The sequence below is a fragment of the Akanthomyces muscarius genome, chromosome 3 (assembly GCF_028009165.1).
Source record: "Akanthomyces muscarius strain Ve6 chromosome 3, whole genome shotgun sequence".
NCBI classification, from domain to species: Eukaryota; Fungi; Ascomycota; class Sordariomycetes; order Hypocreales; family Cordycipitaceae; genus Akanthomyces; species Akanthomyces muscarius.
Genome location: NC_079243.1, coordinates 4409346 through 4429224, shown reverse-complemented (window position 1 = coordinate 4429224; position 19879 = coordinate 4409346). Strand labels below are relative to the sequence as shown.

General features: G+C 56.7%; 7 protein-coding genes across 7 annotated transcripts; 2 read left to right on the top strand and 5 right to left on the bottom strand.

The window, feature by feature from the left end:
• Nucleotides 1-112: 112 nt before the first annotated feature.
• On the top strand, nucleotides 113-990 carry LMH87_002860 (uncharacterized protein; the record flags this gene model as incomplete). The annotated part of the gene is made up of 2 exons (XM_056194385.1): nucleotides 113-539; nucleotides 605-990. The coding sequence occupies 2 exons, from the start codon at nucleotides 113-115 to the stop codon at nucleotides 988-990; spliced, it is 813 nt and encodes a 270-aa protein (XP_056051328.1).
• Nucleotides 991-2281: 1291 nt separating this feature from the next.
• On the bottom strand, nucleotides 2282-3034 carry LMH87_002859 (uncharacterized protein; the record flags this gene model as incomplete). Its single annotated transcript, XM_056194384.1, has 1 exon — nucleotides 2282-3034. One exon carries the CDS (start codon nucleotides 3032-3034, stop codon nucleotides 2282-2284), a length of 753 nt encoding a protein of 250 aa, XP_056051327.1.
• A 532-nt stretch (nucleotides 3035-3566) lies between these two features.
• Nucleotides 3567-4853, top strand: LMH87_002858 (uncharacterized protein; the record flags this gene model as incomplete). The annotated part of the gene is made up of 2 exons (XM_056194383.1): nucleotides 3567-4728; nucleotides 4792-4853. The coding sequence occupies 2 exons, from the start codon at nucleotides 3567-3569 to the stop codon at nucleotides 4851-4853; spliced, it is 1224 nt and encodes a 407-aa protein (XP_056051326.1).
• A 451-nt stretch (nucleotides 4854-5304) lies between these two features.
• On the bottom strand, nucleotides 5305-5920 carry LMH87_002857 (uncharacterized protein; the record flags this gene model as incomplete). Its single annotated transcript, XM_056194382.1, has 2 exons — nucleotides 5305-5742; nucleotides 5834-5920. The coding sequence occupies 2 exons, from the start codon at nucleotides 5918-5920 to the stop codon at nucleotides 5305-5307; spliced, it is 525 nt and encodes a 174-aa protein (XP_056051325.1).
• A 1180-nt stretch (nucleotides 5921-7100) lies between these two features.
• Nucleotides 7101-9476, bottom strand: LMH87_002856 (uncharacterized protein; the record flags this gene model as incomplete). The annotated part of the gene is made up of 2 exons (XM_056194381.1): nucleotides 7101-7125; nucleotides 8578-9476. The coding sequence occupies 2 exons, from the start codon at nucleotides 9474-9476 to the stop codon at nucleotides 7101-7103; spliced, it is 924 nt and encodes a 307-aa protein (XP_056051324.1).
• Nucleotides 9477-12091: 2615 nt separating this feature from the next.
• Nucleotides 12092-13747, bottom strand: LMH87_002855 (uncharacterized protein; the record flags this gene model as incomplete). The annotated part of the gene is made up of 1 exon (XM_056194380.1): nucleotides 12092-13747. The coding sequence occupies one exon, from the start codon at nucleotides 13745-13747 to the stop codon at nucleotides 12092-12094; it is 1656 nt and encodes a 551-aa protein (XP_056051323.1).
• Nucleotides 13748-14913: 1166 nt separating this feature from the next.
• On the bottom strand, nucleotides 14914-16898 carry LMH87_002854 (uncharacterized protein; the record flags this gene model as incomplete). Its single annotated transcript, XM_056194379.1, has 6 exons — nucleotides 14914-15053; nucleotides 15126-15177; nucleotides 15511-15530; nucleotides 16551-16577; nucleotides 16659-16690; nucleotides 16750-16898. The coding sequence occupies 6 exons, from the start codon at nucleotides 16896-16898 to the stop codon at nucleotides 14914-14916; spliced, it is 420 nt and encodes a 139-aa protein (XP_056051322.1).
• Between the last annotated feature and the right edge of the window lie 2981 nt (nucleotides 16899-19879).

Below are 19879 nucleotides of genomic sequence, written 5' to 3'. Positions count from 1 at the left end.
ATCACAGCCGGTCGTTCAGCACTCCGAGTTACCGCCGATGTTTCTTGTTCTTCTTTCATCCCTTCCACTACTGCGTTGCTGAGAAAATCACCAACAACACTCTCTGCGCATCATGCTTGCCTCAGCCTTTGTTGCCGCAGCTTTCGCGCCGGCCGCCCTCGCCGCCACATCAGCAAATGTCTCTCTGCCAGCGGTTGTCGAGTTTGACTTGGTTTTTCCGCGAAACGAGACCTACGCGTTGAGCCCGACCTTTCCCTTCATCTTTGCGATACAAAACGCCGAGCTCGTGTCTTACATGGGCAGCTCGGGCCCGAATGTGCAAGTCAGGGTGCGCCGCGAGGACGACTACTCGGCAACCATAAGCAACTTTGAACCGCGCCTGAACTACTCCAAGAGCAACGACGACACCAAGAGCGGAAGCGAAAACAGCGTGTACTTTGTGTACGAGGACATGCGGAGTGCCATCTTGTCCAACGGCACGTGGGTGATTGCGTGGGACGTGACGATGCCAAACTGCTCCCGGGATCCAGACGGTTCCAGTAAGATCCGCGGCGGGGTGACGGGCAACCTGCAGTGAGATATACCACCTTTACCATTTCACCAGACGGGAAACAGCCGGACTTTGAGACGCCCAAAGACCAGGGCGGCGAGTGCTTCCACTTGCAGGACGAAGACCGCATGAGCGCAGGCTTTAATATTACCGACATTCTTTCTCTCGAGGGAGAGTATGGAAAGACTCGCAACTTTTTCTCGGGAATGGACAATTGCCTCGTGACTGACAACGACCCTTCGCTGCCAAAGACCAACCCTTGTGGTGCAAAGGTCGACTCGGACTCCGCATCTACCATGTCTGGAGCCTTGTTGGCCACGGCTTGCTCGCAAATTATTCCGCTTGTGAGCTGCCCCCCAAAGAATGCCGCGCCAAGGGCCCTTCCTGTTCCCGGTGTAGTTTCTAGCATAATACTGGCTGGTTTCGCCAGTTTGATCTGAGGAATTGGATATCGAGTGCGAAAGAGCTCTGCTGGAGCCGATTGAGGTTATATCGATATAGAACTGTGATTGATGTACGAGCGCTTGGGTTTCTTCGTTAATTTATGTAACTTGCTCTCTGTCTTATAGATATCATATAATACATTTTTTTTCTACCAATTCCATCACAAGAAGAGAAGCTACAGAGTTAGTTCAAGCACCAGAGTGTCACACAGTTACTCGGAAAGATTGGACCGGGGCGGAGGCGCCAGCCGAACCTCGACCATAAAGCAGCCCAAGTTTATTTCTGTAGGATTCTACCTAAATCTTCAAGTGTCGATCTTTGAGCTAGGCTCAGTCCCCGATCTCGGCCCTGCGATCTTGGGGTTAATCAACTAAATCACGCCCTCTAGGATTAATCAAGTTTCAACGATTCATTAAAGTAGGTCATCCAGCTAGCGCAGGAACATCATTAAGCAACTCTGCCCCTTCACTTCCGTCCCTATAGTAAACATGTTAGGCGACACAGGCGTTGTAAAGATGGCAACAATCTCGGGATCATCCTCCGATGTGACCGGCGAGGATTCCTCGACAGGTGAGTCGTCGTAGCTCTTGGGATCGCCCTACTCTACGGCTCTTAGAAAGCGCTTTCAAACGCCCACCGTGCTAGGCATGTAGGCAGAGAGCCGGCAACCTAGCTGCCACGAGCCTAAACGCAATAGGCATAGCTAGAAGATTTAGTACTATAAACACTACTCCTACTCTCAGGCCGCCCATGATAGAGTATAAAGTTATCTCTAGGATAAGCACTATGTATAGATTGCCAAGTAGCAAACAGCTAAGAAACTTGGCTAGGATGTTGCTACCGACAGGCTGCTTAAGCAGTACCTCTAATTCACGATCCAACTCTAACTCCAAATTAGAGGGAATACACATCGCCTCGTCTATACTCCCGCTTACTATTCCACCTATGGGACCTTGGGAGGAACGGAGACGTCAGAGTGGGAGCACGTAATCTATATATTTCGGCGGGCATGACGCGGCGGGACCGGGGCTCGAGCAGAGGTGGGTGCGCAAAGCGGCGGCTACGGGCGACTATATCTACAATTCGATCAAAACTCTTTGCGGCGTGCGCGTTTCCCGTCTGGGGTGCCACCATTTCCGGAGGCAGCAGCAGCGTTTCTGATATTACTTTTCATATAATTGTGGCTGTGTTGTAAAATGCTGCAGGACTCATTCTATTGTTCTATACAACTACCTAAACAGTTTATAAACAGCATATGCCTCATTCTTCTGCCAGCTGCTTCCATTGCTACTTCTGCGGCGGCACGTCCTCCGCTCCAAAGACATCCGCAAACGGGTCCTGCGAGGGATCCGCCTCGTACCGATACTCCATCTCGTTTGCAATCTTGTCAACCAGGCCCGGGTGCTGCTCCTCGGGGTACTGCTCGCGCAGAAGCGCCAGCATCCCGTCCATGCCCGCGCTGACGCCCGACGTCGTCCACACCTTGCCCGACACGACCCAGCGTGCGCGCGCCACCCAGTGCGTGCGCGGGCCGCACTCCGTCACGGCCGCCCAGTTTGCCTTGTTGGACGTCGCGCGGAGGCCGTCGAGCAAGCCGGCGCGCGCCGCGACGGCCGAGCCGGTGCACACGGTGAAGAGGCACCGCAGCGACGGAAACGTCTTTTTGAGAAAGGCCATCTCCGGCGCCACCTTGTCCGTCGGGAGGCTGCCCCAGCCGCCGCCGACAATCAGGATGTCGAGCGGGGGCGCCGTGTCAAACGTGTGCGTCGGCTGGTAGATTTGCGCGGATTTAAAGTTGAAGCTGTCGATGCGGCGGTCGCTCTCCGGCGTTCCGTCCTGGGGGTTCGCGGGCGACACGGGCGCCGGGACCTGGGAGGCGCCGTCGACCGGCCGGCCGATGATGGACAGGGTGAGCTTCTGGTCGGTGAGCTGGTCGGTGAGTGTGTTGAGGCACTCAATCGGGCCGGCGACGTCGAGGACTTCGAACCCGGGGTAGAGAAGCACGCCGTACGACGTTGGGGGACCTTGTGGTGATGCCATGACGGGCAAGACGAAAAGAAGTAATGGTAAGAGGAGGGTGATGAAGGAGGTAAAATTGCTCTGTAGTGAAAAATGAAAATGTGCTCAACCCAAGACGGTGAAATGTGCTCAATTGATGTGTCGCCGGGACCGTCTAAGCGGCCGCCCCCGCTTACACCCCGGCCGGCGGGTGGCCTGAGAAACGAGGGCAATGGTGCATTGACGCTCTGGACCACACTGATGAGGTCTTGCGATGAAAGAGACTCGGAATTAGATCGCCAAGTCGGATTTTAAACTATACCTGCATCAATTGATCACGTTACATGTCTCGTTGCGGCGCTACCTCCATCAACGCCATGGAAGCTGTACCCCGCACATGGTGGTGGCCATGCGGGGAAGAGCACCAGTGACACATAGATGAACCAGTCTCTGGTTTATACAAGTGTCCTACATTCTCACATTTAACCAATTCATCAAGAACGCTTCCACCAGACATTCAGCTCATCTCATCTCGCAACGTCCCACAACCTCTGCGCATCCGCCCTGCACCGCCATGGCCGACTTTTACCCCGAGGCGCGCAAGCGCTTCCCCGCCCTCCAGAGCAGCAGCGGCGGCGGCGGCAGCACCCAGCAGCAAGTCTTCTTCGACAATGCCGGCGGCAGCCAGACGCTCGACACCGTCATCGACTCGATCCGCGAGTACCTCGCGCACCAAAACGTGCAGCTCGGCGCCTCCTACGCCGTCGGCCGCCGCGCCACCGCCAGCTACACGCGGGCCTTTACCGACGCCGCCGACTTTATTCAGGCCAACGTCGACGAGGTCGTCTTTGGCGCGTCCACCACGCAGCTCCTGCGCACGCTGTCCTGGACCCTGCGCTTCAAGCCCGGCGACGAGATTGTCATCTCGGCCATCGACCACGAAGCCAACATTGCTCCGTGGGTCGACCTCGCCGAGCGGCAGGGGCTCGAGGTCAAGTGGTGGCGGCCCAAGGACGCGCTGGACCCGGAGCTGCACCCGCTGGACCTCGCGCCGCTCCTGTCCCCGCGCACGCGGCTCGTGGCCTGCACGCACGCGAGCAACCTCCTCGGCACCGTCACCGACGTCCGCGCCATCGCCGACCTCGCGCACTCGGTCGGCGCGCTCGTGTGCGTCGACGGCGTCGCGTACGCCCCGCACCGGCTCGTCAACGTGCGCGAGCTCGGCGCCGACTTTTACGTCTTCTCGTGGTACAAGGTCTACGGGCCGCACGTGGCGACGCTGTACGCAAGCTGGGCCGCGCAGACGCGTATGCGCTCCCTGGGGCACTTCTTCAACCCGCACGTCAGCCTCGCCGACAAGATGGGCCTCGCGGCCGGCAGCTACGAGCTGTGCCAGGCCGTGTCGGCCGTCGTGTCGTACCTCGGCGACCGCGAGTACGGCTCGTGGAGCGAGATGGAGACGCACGAGGAGGCGCTGACCGAGGGCCTCCTCGCGTACCTCCGCGAGGTGCCGGGCATCACCATCTACGGCAAGCGTGGCGTGCAGGACTCCAGGCTCCCGATCGTGAGCTTCACCGTCGACGGGTGGAACTCGCAGGCGCTGGTCGAGGCCATCGAGAAGCGCTCCAACTATGGACTCCGCTGGGGTGCCTTTTACTCGAATCGGCTGGTCCGCGAGACACTGCTGCTCAAGCAGGATGGCGTCGTGCGGGTAAGCTTGGCGCATTACAATACAAGTAAGTCTTGCAGCTCGGTGTACACCGTTTCTCTTTGTCTAGAGATGCTGATCCGCAGTACAGTGGAAGAGGTACTTGGTTTTATCAAGGTTCTTAAAGAAGTGCTGCCACTGTCGAGCGAATGATCCAAGTAGTTCAATTCCTCGACGTCGAGATGCATCTGCTGTCAAGGAAGAAACCGTGAAGTCGTGTAAATGTCAACTGTAAACCGTAGTTGAAATGCGTGTCGGATGCAATGCGGCAGTCACAGGCGGGGCTGGTGGGGGTTATCCGCCCTGTCAAGGGCGAAAATCTGGGGAAACAAAGAAAAACACGTTATCGAGGTAATCATGTATATTATGGCAAGACTATGGACCAGTCAATACATGTCACTGACCATGGGCAAGCCTATCATTAGTGCGACCATTATAGCGAAACGCCGGCCGGTTGTGCTGACACCCCTATTCTCTCGTGCATTATAGCGACATGGTGATGTGCGTTACTGCGTGCAACTCGTCCAATTTCATCTTTGTTGCATTCAACTTTGAGGGTTGATCAATTGCAAGCCCACGGCGACGCGTCATTGCGCTTGCTTCTTTACAGAGCAAAGGCAAGGGCAGCGGCGGCACCGACAATGCCGGCGACGTTGGTGGGAGCGGCATTGGTCTTGGAGCTGGAGGTCGAGGCGGCGGCACCGCTGCCGCCAGCGCTGCTGGCACTGCTGCTGCTAGCACCGGACGAAGCAGCCGAGGTGGTCTGGCCAGCATCCGACGAGCTGGTAGCAGAGCCGGAGGCGGCGGTCGACGAGGCGGCCGACGACTTGCAGGTGACGGCGGTGGGCAGGTCGACCTTGAAGGCCTTGCAGAGCTTGTTGGCAAGGGCAATGGTGTCGGACTTGCCCTTGTCGTCGCAGACGGGGTCCAGGCAGCAAGCAATGTCGTCAATGAACTTTTCGTTGCTGCAGATGCAGTTGTAGTCGACGAGGCTGCAGCCGGCAATGTTGGCACCGCTGAGGAACTTGCCGACGCAATCTTGCTGTAAATTGGGAGAGGGAAAAACGTCAGCAAGCGTGCGCGCGCGAGAGAGAGCACCAGGGCAGAGGCTGTTGTTGCGGGTTGGTACGTACAGCGCACTTGGGGATGTCGTTGAGAGGGTTGCCGCTCTGGGCGGCGGCCAGGGAGGCGGCAGCGAGGAGAGGGAGGGCAAACTTCATTTTGGCTGCGAGGTCGGTTGTGTGTTAGGGATCGATGCGACGAAGCGTGTAGGAGGGATGATGATAATTGATGATGGTGTCTGGTGATGGGAAAAAGAAGCAGAAAAGAGACAAAGTCAGACAGGAAGCAGCGTCGAAAGGTAAATACGATGGCGGCTTTTGGGGGAGGCGCGGTCGATGGCTAGCCAGGCCAGGCCAGGCAAGGCAAGGCAAGGCACGGGGCCTCGGAGCTCAAGTGGGCCATGGATTCGGCACTGCACGAACCCCGCAAAGCTCGAGCTGCAGGGCAACGACCCGCCACCAAATCCCCTGTAACTACCTAGCTGGTACCTGCGCCTGTCAGCGCATCCTGCTCAGGAAAGCCGCAATAAAAGTGGCTGGACCGCTAAACATGGTTGGCGCGGAGTTTGAAAGCCAGAGGCGTCCTCCAATAAAGTCTCTGAGATGACAACAAACTAGACAAGTAGCGCTCTGTGGCTGTTCTTGCTGGCTGCCCGAGGTACCTGTCCCGAGCATGTCCCGCCCTCCTGCTGGCGATCTGCCACACTTTGCTTTTTCAGTGGACTCCTTCTAGGTAGATACCGGCCCGATCATTTCGAGTCGTCTTCGTTTTCGGGGTGGCCCCTCAGCTCATCCAACACACATCACCAATCTCGGGTGGCATTTCATCTCACACATGTCACCTCCGCAGACGGGAGAGGCACTCACCCCTGTCCGGGCTCTCCCCCAATGCTACCCATCCATCCAATCAACCATTCCAACGCACAGCTTCCCCTACGACAGCAAAGAGGCCCGGTCCACCGCCGTCACTCGAATGCTACCCTGAAGCTAGCCCGACCAATCACTCGCCTGCAACTAGCATCTCCGCGATGCTCCAGCGGGGGCTGCCCATGGTCATGATTATTACTCGTAGAGAAATTCGGCCGAGGCGCCGGGAGCTAGCAGGCTGGCTCCTTTAGCAGCTCCTTCGTTCGGTGCCAAGCGCTGAATTCTTGCCAAGCTGGCGTGCATCGTGTGGCCTGCCTGTTGTCATGCTAGCTGCTCCTGGGCGATGCTCCGAGACAGCTACACTCTCCCGCTTCTTGGTGTTGCAAGTGGAAGTGCTACTCCGAATGCCGTGTACAAAGTCAACAAAGCATTCCCGTCAAGTATTGCTCGACACAGTTTCGTTGGAATTTTTCTAGTATACATCGTCTTCAAGCTCCCTATATAATGCAAACAAAACGCCACGCTTGTCGTGTTAGCCAAACCCATGCAAATGCTCTTATACCGTCCCAAACCCCCCAAAATAAAATAGAGCCACACACGCAAATGATGCAAAATGCTAGAAAACAAAAAAAACCACAAAGACACCCCTCCAACCATTCACCCCAGATGACCGTCCAGATTCACGACCGAATCAATGCTGTCATTCCTTCTATCCCTCGTCCCTCTCGGTATCGGGCTCCGGCTCGGCACCGTCAAGCCCCAGGCCATGTGCAGCCACCACGCGCCATGCAGATGCTGCAAGAACCTCCTGAACCACTGCGCATCCTGACTCCCCAGAAATATACAAAAGCTGTCCCCCTCCGTGTGCAGCCTCCTCGCGAACCGCTGCAAGCCCTCCTGCGCCTGCACCCTGCGCTCCTCGTTCTTGGCATTCGTCGCCTCGTCCGCCCGCCAGCCGGGGTCCACGACGTCGTCCACGTCTCTGATGATGTGCAGGGTGGACCGCAGCGCCTTGACGGGCTTGGGGAAGAGCAGCTGCAGGTAGCCGCCGCTGGAGCTGCGCGACTTTTTATCCTTGTACGGCGGGGGCGTAGACGACGACTTGCTGCTGGGCCGCCGCGCAAAGTCCTTGGCGCGGTAGTAGCAGACGTCGTCGACCATGTTGGTGCTCATCCACATGCTGGCCATGCGGTCAATCGTCTCGCCGAGGTCCGAGCCCGCGCGGTGCAGGTCGCTGGCGTAGATGATGCGAAACGTCGCGAGCTTGTACTCGAGCTCCAGCAGGTGCAGCTTCATGCGGATGACGGGCTCGTCGCCGATAATCAGGCTGTCGCCCAGCCGCGGCGTCGACGGCTTCCACCCGCCGCCGCTCAGGAAGCTCTTGCTCGACGTGTTTGACGTGGACGACGACTGCGACGGCGTGGGGCTCGGGTCGCGCACCATGCTGTCTGTGCGGTGCGCCTGGCGCGCATAGTTGACGCAGAGGAAGTCGTCTTTGCAGGGGCGCCCGGAGCGGACCGTCGGCGCGTTGCGGACGGCCTCGCGGCCTTGCTGCGCGGCGACGTGGAAGTCGACGCCCTTGCGCAGCAGCTGCTGGTAAAACGTCTCAAGGTACGTCTCCACCGTCTTCCAGTGCACGTAGAACCACATGGCCGAGATGTTTTGCACGCCGCGCTGCAAAAAGAGGTGCGCCAGGTTGGTGAGCGACGAGGAGCGGTTGTACGCCGAGAGGCAGGCGTTGAGGACGACGTCCTGAACGTGATGCTCGACGAGCAGGTCCGCGACCGAGGCGGCGCTGGCGAGGCGCGTCTGCGGGAGGTGGTAGCCGTTGCTCTGCGTGGCATAGGTGCGCTTGGCAAACAGCAGCCACGGCGTGTGGACGCCGTATCTGGAACCGAACCCATGTCAGCTTGCTGGTCACATTATGCTTGTAGACCGGTCAGACTCACTGATCTGGCAAAACCTGCCCGTGGAGGTCAAAGTGCACAAGGTTAAAGTGCACGCCCTGCAAGCTTCTAGTGCGCAGGTGCGCGCCCAGCTCCTCGACGCACCCCGGCCGCACCACCTCCAGCAGCATCCTGCTGCGCAGCTTCTTCTGCACGTTCATGAGCGGGTACTGCGCGAGGTCCGGCTCGGCGTCGCGGTCGGCACCCGTCTTGGAAAAGTCACGCGCCACCACCAGCAGCACCTTGTACATGCCGGACGGGTCCGCCTGCACCTGCGCGAGCGTCTGCATCTTGGGCGGCAGCGACAGCCCGCCGCGCAGGCCCCTCCGCGCCGGAAAGTCCGTCACGCGGCTCACGCGCAGCTTCAGGCCGGGCAGCGTCGGCAGGCGGATGGACTCGAGCAGCTCCCACGCCAGACAGTGTATGCCCGGCGGCGCCGCATCGAGGTCGCGGTCCGTCTCGTGGTGCTCGACAATGTAGAGCTGCAGATCCGTGGCCTTTTGCCGCAGCATATCCTCCCGCAGACGCAGCTGGCTGAGGAGCGAGTGCGCGTAGCCGTAGATCTGGCGCTCCATGCGGGTGATGTCGTCGGGGCTGCCCGGCCGCGACGACGACGGGGACGCTGTCGCTGGAATTGGCCCGGCGGACAGGCTCGCGGGGCTCCATGGTGCCCGGTCTGTGATGCGCAGGTACTTCTCAAAGACGGTCTGGTAGTCGGCGTCGACAAAGGGGTCGACGAGGGCGACGTCGTGGGTGTGCGGGCGCGACTGCTGGCCGTGGAGACGGACCGTGAGCTTCCATCGGCGGTGCGGCGGTGCGACGGCGCCGTTGGCGGGCGCTTCAATGACGCTGTCGGCGGTCGAGGGTCGTCCTGGGTAGGACGTGATGTATACAGCGTCCATGTATATTCGTTTCCCGTTCTGTGGTATTTGCCCCCCCTTTGGTGCTCCCCCTCTCTTTCAACGTTGTGGTGCTCGTGTGGTCGGTCTCGTGTGCCCCCCTCCTTGGCCCGGCGGGCGTCGACGTTTGTCGCGTCCTACGCACCAGAGTGCTTCGCCTGTCCTTGATGATCCAAACTGTCGATTTGGCTAGGCCTCCTCTGTTCGCCATGGTTGTTGGTGTCAGCAACGAGGTACGGACGAGACAGACAGGACGACGCAGGGCGGAGCTCACCAAGCCAGATCTGTATCGTGGCGTATCAGGTCACGTCCAGGCAAGCCACAGCGGGCTAAGCAATAACGCAGCTCCGGTAAAGCGCAACTGCTGTTTCGTAAACGTCGAAGAATGAGCCGCAGGTAGATGAAGGTGTCTTTCTCATGCAGCTTCTTTCGTTTCTGGTGAGAAAAGGGAAATTGGTTGCCGCTGGACGTCATCTTCAGCTCATGGAGGCGGCACCCTGGTAAATTATAGGGCATTCCGGGGGCGCGTGCCCCGACGTTAGTGGCGTTCATCGCCCTACCAGCATGCTAGCGCGGGACCGCAATTGTGCATTTGACGTTTTTAATCGACGATTTCAACATGGTACAAACAATGTATTATTTAAATTTTAACTGCATATACTCATGATCCATGAATGTCTTTCTCATTCCATCTCCCCTTATAACTTCAGCCTGTCGTCTGTGCACATGTCCTGCCATGCAAGCACTTTAGATCTCTCATCCATAATCCGCCCCCAAAATCGTCCCCAATAGCGCACGGCCCGCTGCCCTTCTCTGCCCGGCCCGCGCCTTGCTTTTCTTTGTTTGTTTTCCGCCCACCACTTTTGCGGGCTGCCACGAAAATTGGATTGAACAAGGTTTCTCGCCAGGCCCCTACATTCGAAGCAATATGCCCAGCGGACTGAAGTAGCCGCGCAAATTCTCGCAGTGCTTCGTTCAGGGGTCTTGCCATGGGCGAACCCGTCATTAGGTAAGGTGATAGCTAACATCAGATGGTGCCTCCTGTCTTAGGGTACTACTTTACTTCCTTTATCAGGCGTGGATCGGACATTTTGGCACACTCCATCACCGTCATATCTAATACCGCATAAGGAAAGGGGGGGGGGGGGGGGGGGGCGGTCTGCCAAAGTCTCCAAGCTTGTCTTTTGAAAACGATAGGCCCAGTATCGGCAAGCATATGCCAGTGCAGGCGGGAGACATGCATCTTCCCCTTTCGAGGCGAGCTTTGAGATACGAGCAGATGCGCCTTTGACGGGTTGAATATCTATACTTTATTTAAGGCTTTTCGTGAGCTGCAGACAGCAGTCAGCTATTTCCTGGTGTGCTATGTGCTCGTTAATCTAGAATGGGATGCCGTCTCGAATGTCCAAGAGAGCAAGCTACGGAAAGAGAGGTGCCGGAGTTGCACGGGCGATGTGGTATCTGATGGAATGCTCAGGACGGAATGAAGAAGGTCTAGTTTGGTATCGAGACAGCTCTGGGAAATGTTTAATATCGCGGCTAGTGCCGGTCTTGTCAAAGGTTCTGCGACAATGATAATCGCTCCCAGCAGAGTTTTGAAACTCGTCATGGTTTTTTCCTGCTGACTAGGCGCATGGCTAGCAAGAATCTGATTCAGCACAGGTATATAGGTTGATGCAAGCTACTCAGTATGATGAGACCGTGATGGAGTATTTCGATACGATCCTCCGTTGATCTTTGAAAGAGTTGAGCGTCATCTTCGAGTGCTTTCTTAATGTAGTGCGTTGTCGTAGGCTCATGGACAATTATGTCTCTAGCGAGTGTCGAACAGAACCTGGGATACATTGACGCGGGTCAACTCACATGTCTTGTGCCATGCAGCGCATCTCTGTGTTGCGCCTCGCCCGCAGGTCCCCAGAACTCAGAGTCGTGTCACCGCCATCCCGCCCAGTGTGACAGTGTGTACTTTGCGGGGAGGTTGGTTGTTTGCAATCCATCCTCGTGAGTTGTGCAAACATTGCACATTATTAGTCTACGCAATTCATAGTTACTTCATTTCACAGAATTAAACGACACACGATTTAGAGGAGAAGAAAGCCAATCCATTAAAAGAATCTAGACAAACGCCACCATGAAGAGTAAACAGACCCAACGCGCTGGCATCAAGACTGCCCAGCATAGAAACAAAGACACCGACCAACTACTTAAACGAGAGTGTGTTTGGTATACCATAATTCGCCCCAAAATATATTGCACAGAGGTGTTTTCTCACAAGCTCGACTCCTCCAATCCCAGCAACAGGCAGAAAGTGCAGCAAGTCCAACGTGGAAAATCTCAAAAAAGCAGAAACCAATCCCATATGCAGAATAGGCCCCTGCCAAGAACCATCAAGAAAACAAATTCCCAAAAATATAAGTCTAACTCCGTCCTAGATGCTCACAGGCCATAGATGAGCGAGGTCTCCATGCCTGTATATAATTTCCCAAAAATTGTGTGTTTGTGTATAAAATAGGTTTCATCAAGACATATTCTCGTTTCAGCAACGTGAGGGGGAAGAAAAGAAACGAGTAAAGCAAAAAAGCGCACACGGGTCCTAGAGGAGGAACCCAAAAATTGATTCAAGCTCGTACGGCGCTGTTGTACGGTGAATGGTATTCACTGTACCGGACGTTGTCGTACTTGCTGGTCGCGACGTTAGGGTAGCGGTTGCTGGGAGGCATGGGGTAGCCGGGGTCTCGGTAGTTTGGGGGAATGCGCGACTCGGACACACGCACTGGTTGCCCTCCGTGCACGTAATGAGCATGGCCGGTGTCAGCGTCCTTTGTCGAGCGGCGGGGACGGCGCGGCCCTTCGGGATCGACATAGCGGAAGACGTCGCGAGGGGCTGCCTCGGGCGAGGCTGTCCTTCGACTGCGATATCTGCGGTCGTCTTCTGAGTCGGACGACTCCACGTGCGCCTGCGGCTGATTGCGGGATCGCTCACGGCCACGAGGCATTTCCGCCGTGGCAAAGGTATGCGCGCGGGTGATGCCCGGACCGGGCCGAGCAAAGTTGGGCTGCTGGGGCATCGAGTTAACGCGGGGGAGAGGCATGTCGTGGCGCGGGGGCGAGCTGCCTAGAGGGGTGCCTCGGCTGAAGGAAGCGGTGTGGCGAGCAGCAGGCGAAGGAACGGCGCGAACGTTGTCGTCGAGGACCTCATTTGACGATTTACGGTATGCGGAGCGCTCGCGGGAGGCCCGAGGGCCATCGCCAGACCCGCGTCGAGAGGGTGCAGCGGATCTTCGGACATAGTCATCCGAATCAGACTCTTCCACCACAAAAGCCTTCTTGGGGTTGGTGGGCGGTGGCGAGGGCGCGGCGGGAGGGTACACTGGTCGATCAGAATACGAGAAGGAACGACCTAGGCCAGTAGGCCCACGGGACGCCTGGAGATAGGCGTTTGCCATGTCGAATTTGCTGCGGTCGTCGGGGGAGTAAAAGCTCCTGCTCAGCGGTGGGCGAGAAGGAGTGGGCTTTTCGTCGCGGGGCGAAGTGCGACCGGCCTTGTCATCCTTTTTGCTGGATCGCTTGCGATCCGATCTGGGAGCTTCATCCTCGTAGACCTCGGCCGGGGGCTTGGGGTGGCGAGTGCGGTACTTTTCCTCAGCGTCGCGCTTCATTTCACGATCGCGCAACTTCTCCTTTTGCTTCTTTTCGAGCTTCTGTTGCTCCTTCTCAGCCTTGCGGCGAATGACCTCTTCTTCCTTACGGCGGCGTTCACGGTCGCGTTCCTTGTCGCGCTCCTTTTCGGCTTCCCGCTTAGAGTATCGTTCGGAGACGCTGGGATCGCGCTTGGAGGAGCGGCTGCTCTTTTCGTAGACACGGGGGCCGCGCGTGCCGTATTCGTCGTCATGACGGGTGAAGTGGTAAACCTTGGTGGTCGAGGGCGAGGACTTGAAGGAGGGGCGCGTCTCGGTGCGAATCTCAAACTCGCCCGAGTACTTGGCGGAGGGCTTTGGGCTCGAAATGTGCGCCTTTTCCTTCATCAGGCGGCGGAGTTCCTCTAGCTTGACCTTGTCGTCGTATCTTTGGCGCTCGTCGTCGTTGGAAAGGAGCTCGTAGGCCTGCTGAACGCGCTGAAACTCATTCTGCTTCTCCTCCTTGAGCTTGGGATCCTGAACCTTGTCTGGATGGCACTTGAGAACAAGCTTTCGGTAGCAGGAGCGAATCTCGGGTGTCTGGGCATCCTTGGTAACGCCGAGAATCTTGTAGGGGTCGGGTGGAAGGGGGGCCATGATTGTGGACTGTGACGATGCAGGATGCTAGATTTCGTGGTTTGTTTGGAGGCGAGATGAGCTGGGGGCGTGGGGAATATAAACACTGTGAGCATCGAATGGCGGATGGCTGATGATTAGGAATCCGGGGGGCTGTGATGCGTAATGAGTTTGCCCCGTGTAGGCGGTGCTTGTGTGTGCGTATGCAGTGAGCCGTGCAACAGAATCGAGCGAGTCACAGGCGTTGAGTGACGGTTGGTTGGTACAGCGGACAAGGCGGGAAAACAGAGGGCGTAAAGTGGCAGTAATACAGCGCGATTCGAATGATGACGAGACAAATGCAGTCGAAAGTAGCGATGAAGGATAATTAAAAAAAAAAAAAAAAAACCGAAGCCAGTGACAGACCGGAGAACAGTAAAGACCCCGGGACTCTGGCTTGGATGTTGGTAATGAGAATTGAGGGGTGAAGAGGGAAATGTCGCTCAAGCGAGGTGCCGAGCAAGCGGTGGTTGGTGAAGGACGAAGAGGCGGGCGGTGCGGTGAAGATGTAGTCTTGTGCTGCTGTGGCGGACGGTGCGGGTGGTGCGGGCGCTGTAATTGTACCTGCTAAGCAAGGCAAGCGGCACCCTGTCGCTTGATGATCAAGCAGGGACAGAGGTACTTGCAGATACCTGCGACCGGGAATCTCGTCTTGGTGGCTAGCGTTGGGATGGCGTGGGACGGCGTGGATGGTGGACGTCACGGGCGGGATGCAGGCGGCTTTTGCGGGCTGTGGCCTGATTGGCCGAGGCAAGGGCAGGTACAGCGAGGTATTTGTGTCTCGCGGCGGTCCCAGCACGCAGTTGGATGGGCTCTGGGGTGGGGGGGCGTCTCCAGTTGGTAAGGTGGTGGTGTTGTGTTGTGTGGCACTCACGCACTGGGGGGGCACTGTACCGGTACGGTGATGCACTTGCGCTGGTTTAGCGTCCGAGGTCCGCTGTGGCCGGCCCAGTCGTCCAGGTCAGGCCCTGCCAGTGGTCTTGGTCCTGTATCAGGCCCGTTTCTTCAGTGTACCTCTGTGGACCAGAGCCTCTCAGGTGATTGACAGACTGGGACGCACTCCGATGATGTCCCCGAGAGCCTGTCTTCTGAGACGGCAACGGCTGTATGGGTAGCCTATCGGTAGTCCAAGGTACTGCCGCAGCCTGTCACTTTTGGCTTTTGTGAGTCTGGCCCTTTCTAGCAACGTGCAGAAGCGGCTCCACGCCTCCACGGACCACGCCACGGTACGGCTCGCGGTGGCAGTACCAGGGGCCGCTACCAGCAAGACGTACGCAAAATACGTACGCTTGCACCGGTCAGAGTCAGTTTCGATTTTAAACCCGCTTGTTCAGTAATAACCAGTGAAACTTGGCTTTACCGATCACTGACAAACAGTATTCGTGCGAGACCAAATACCTGCCCAGCCAGCCCTGCCAGATGTACATGTCAGCCGTCCGTTCCCCTCTGCCTTGATGATGCAATGTGCCATTTGTTTCTAGAAAGCCCGCAGCGGCACCAGCACGGAAGGAATGACCAGTCCGTCCGGGGACCACGGGGAAAGCGAAGAGCGATTTTTCCTGCAGCGGTGGTGTGGTTGACTGACTGACTGGTATCGTCGTGTCTCGCCATGGCCTGTTTCGCCTCTGCGCCCCCCGTGGACTCCCGTACTCGCATGTCGCGGCGGCGTTTTTTTCCCTTCCTTTCGTTGACCTCTCGAAACCGATGGAAAAATAAAGTAAAAAAGAAAATTCGTTCACACTCACTAATTGCTTAGCGTCCAATGCTGAGCCAGTAATGTTGCCTCAAAAATTGGCCGGCTAGAGGCGCCTCCGGGGCTGTACCAAGGTAGAGAGTGTCGTACTGGGTGGAAAAGGTACGCAAGAGGCACCGAAGAGTACCCACAAAATGGCGGTGGGAAAAGCGGAGAGAGAGGTACCTTTGGAAGTACCTCTGCGAGTACTGCCCAGGTACTGGTAGCGAGCGTCTTGTTTCGGCGACGGCGACGGCGATTCCCCGGACTTTCGAGGATAATAATCAAGATGGCGTCGTTGGTAATCCGAATATGTTTCGGGAGACTCGAACAAGGATGAATAATTTGATGTCGGGTAATGCAGTAAGCAAGCCGAATATCGCAAGCAGTGGCAGCGGCGCAGAGTCGTTTGCTTCTCCTGTCTTCTCCCGCTCACTGCCAAGATGATTGACTCGCTGTCAGCTCCGCAACAGTTGCACTCGCCAAAAGTAGAATCCAATGGGATGCGCAGAACTGTACTGGCAATGCGACGATTCAGAGGCACCCGATGAAGGAGGAGGGGGTCCAGCTGAGGTATGTGTGGCACCAGTGACCATTCAGCGCTTGCACTGTCCGCGTGGTTGGTGTGGTGTGTGAGTGTGTTTCTGCCTGAGGGTGGTGTTCCCCAGGTGGCTTTTGGCTTGCTAGCGATCGTTGATGCACCTGTCACGCGTGGGGTGCGAGGTTGGTGGTGGTGGTGTCGAGGTTTGAGGTGGCAGCCCAATATTGATCTGCAATACTCTCTCTGTTCAATATAATTTGAATACAGGAAAAGAAGAAGAGAAACCAAACTCGACATTCATCGATTCACTGTTTTTATTGACTCGACCGCTTCTTCGTCCCCCCGACGACCATCTGCCACTATCGTCGACATCCATCGGCCTGCATGCAGACACCCCGGCACCAGGCGGGGGAGGGGAAACCCTTGAGACAAGCGGTGAAGCTGAGGTCTGTTTTGCTTTGGAGACACTGCGGGTTTTGCTGCCATTGCTATTCCGAGCAAGAAATCCGTACTATCCCTTGTAATAGCACGTCGCAAGACTACAAAATCAGGCGGTGCTCCTTGGCTGGCGCAGCAGCTGACGAAACTAGCGGCGTGATGTACGGGATGTTGCAACGTACAAGTCGGAATGATGCTCCCACCGCGCGATTTTCTACTGGTAGTTAGTCAACGGCCTCCAACGAGGAGGAGGTTATTGCTTGGTTGCCTTACGACTCGTCCCTCCGAATGCGAGGACCTAGAACAGCTGGACGCAAGCTGTCTGATTCGGGCAACCAGCTGCTGCGCCTCGTCCAGCAGCGAGCTCCAGTAGCCCCGTCGAGGGCCCTGTAGAGCTGTTCCAAGACTGCTATATTTGGCATGCTTCTAGTGGCTGTTGGAAGCTCCTGGTGGATGTTGGCCACTACTGTGCCTAAGGTATCTACAATAAATCCAACCAGACATGCTATTCGTGCTGGAATCAGTGTCCCTGATGATTTGCTCCGGATGGCAGAGGCCCACTACAGCTGGCCAACCGCCACAGCCTAGAAGCCCATCATCCACTCATCCCATCCGTCCTCAACACTCCCCAACACAGCTCCAGAGCCTCCAGACTGATATCCATCCTGTCCGCCACGAGCTGCTCCGCATCTTGGCTCCCGTCGTCCCTTTCCATTGGTTTTGGCCATGCCCATCATTTATTATCAATCCATTCCGGTCTAGTCTCCTCTCCTCGTCCGCATATCTCTTGTCCCGCGATCCAGAACATGTCCCCCGCAGCTTGACCAAAACCATGGGCAACACGAGAACCTGCTGAGCAGCTTCCCCCAAGCAAGCTCCATCTGGTCTGCCTTGGCCAGGCCAACCGCGTTGGAATCATGTCTCTTTTTGGTGGCCAGCCAGCCCTATTCTGCCGTGTCTACGGATACCACTAAACATGATCCGGGCCGCTACAAACGCAAACACGGCCGCCGACACACCAACGTTAGCCAAAGCCTCATGTACCAGACAACAACACCAGGCAATCAGGCAGGTCACGCCAACTGGCCATCGTCTTGTACCAATGCCTGCAGGAATGCCTCAGCTGCCATGGCACGGCCAGGTTGGGCCGCTGGTGCCAGTCGGACCTACAGTACAGCCTACAGGTGACACGAAAGCAAGCCCACGTTTACGGCCGCTCCCGTCACATCATCCCCCCGCCTCTGGTCAACCACCATACAGACTATCCGTACGGCATACTTAGTACCCCTACTGCAGCCGACCCTAGCATCGGCCCGGCGTACCGTTACGACCTCTTTGCCAATCGTGTCGCTTCAATCTGACTTTTGGGTCTGCTGCCACCCAACACCCCCTCTCTCGAGGCTGCATTGGCTGTGGGGAGCTCCGTCCCTCTTGCCCATCTCTGGTCAATATTCTGCCAGCATGACGAGCCACCCATCTCATAGTTGCAGCCCATAATAGCCGTATCACCTCGCATGCTGCGCTCTCGCATAGATGCGTTCAGAATGTACCCGGCGCGCGGTGGTGTGGAGGGCGGCTCCATCAGCTCGGAAGAATAGCACACCTAGACCACCAGAGTCCATGCGCCGTTCCTGACAGAGTAGTATCGAACGCCTCCATGCAAGCCCTTCTCTAAACAGCCATGCTCCGGTGATGGGATGGGCACACAGCGGTTGGGCATCTCCAGCTCCTGAATGGATAGACTATCAAGCTACACACCACACCATGACCCTCTGCCGTGACGTTTGGGCTTGTCGTAGCCTCACCACCATCACGGCACGTCACGACCACCCGTAGCTTGGTGCTCGCTCTTGACCCCTCGTCCCATGCAGATGCGTTCGTGACTGACGCAGCTGTGGGACAGGTCAAAGCAATGCAGGCCAATAAGTGCCTAGGGTTCCATTGCCAGGTCCGCACTGGACGCCCGCAGCCGAAATGCCAAACTTGGACAGCTCGCTTTCAGCCGTTTCCTTTGCCTGGTGACAAGGAGAAGGTATATGCGTGAGAGCCTCAGGATGTCAGACAAGGTGCCTATTCCCCATGATAGCACCATGCACCGCCAAACACTAATAAGCGCCAGGCTCAAGCCACCAGTCAAGCCCAGTTCCTCGGGCTGCCCTGTCACTGGTTGGCAGCCCAGCCTACTTGTCGGCTTGTGTACACAAAGGCTCCCAAGGCACATTGAAAGCTCATCAGCCTTTTTCTTTCTATTTGTCTTCGTGCCGTCCTTCGGTCGATCTCCTACTGCAAGTGCCGATGTGCGCCATGACACGTTGAGGGGCACGTTTTCAGTGGCCTGCCATTAACTAGTACAGCACACTCACACCACTACCGATGTGCAGATCAGTATTGCCGCCAGCGTGAAAAGCGACATCTCCGGGATTTGCACTGTGCTGTCTGGCATTCGGGGCGTGCTTGATTTTGGGGGGGATGCTCACAGCATGAAAGGACGTCACGCTTGTACGACTGCTACAGAATACCGAGCGTACGGTTTGGATTGGCTGGCCTGCATAATAGGCCCTGTAAGCAGGCGACAGCTGCGCATGTTGAGTAACGCCACCGCCTTGCTCGCCACGTTGTAGAACAAGGCACAACCCGGGGGCAATCATGCCATACAAGTAGAAAAAGGGACGAATTAATCGCCCGATAGGGGTCAGGCACTCGTCCGCATGTCATTGGCAAAAGTCTGGGCGTACAAAAGTGTCGCCAAATGAATTCCCGTCATGTGGTACCGGGTAGGTCAAAAAGTGAGCTATCGCTTGCCACGAGGCCCGAGGCGTTGGGCTCGGTTAGACAGGAGGTTATCCCGACTATGGCGACATCGGAGCATTCCCTACCCAAGAAATGTCTAAGAAGATAAAGGAATTCGAATCAGATAGACACTGGGTTGAATTCAGGATCCAAGCCACACTGAGATGACGAAAGACGGTTACGGATGTAATAAATGCAGTGAGACTTTTGCTATGCTGACGGGATTCAATGATGCGGGCCAACTTAAACCCCGTAAGCTAAGCTGGGCCAGGCCAGGTACCAACAGGTACAAAGCGTCATTAGTTGCTGGGCTGTGCAACCAACGCTGAGATTCATGCCTGCGAGTTCCGACAGTCTGGCAAAAAAAAAAAAAAAGGCCAAGAGAACAAATGCTTCGCCACAAAAGTCAACGGCCGTGGCAGCGTGCAAAAGGGGGCGATTTCAGCGGAATGTTGCCTGATGGGTTTAACATGGTGGCGATATAGGACGGATCGGCCGAGGAGCGCCGCCATTGGTAATTGGCACACGCGCTAGCCTGGTCTCCCCTAAAAATCTCTACAAGCAATCTTTGCCATTGAACAAGATTTATATCACATGTAGGGCAGCATGGTAC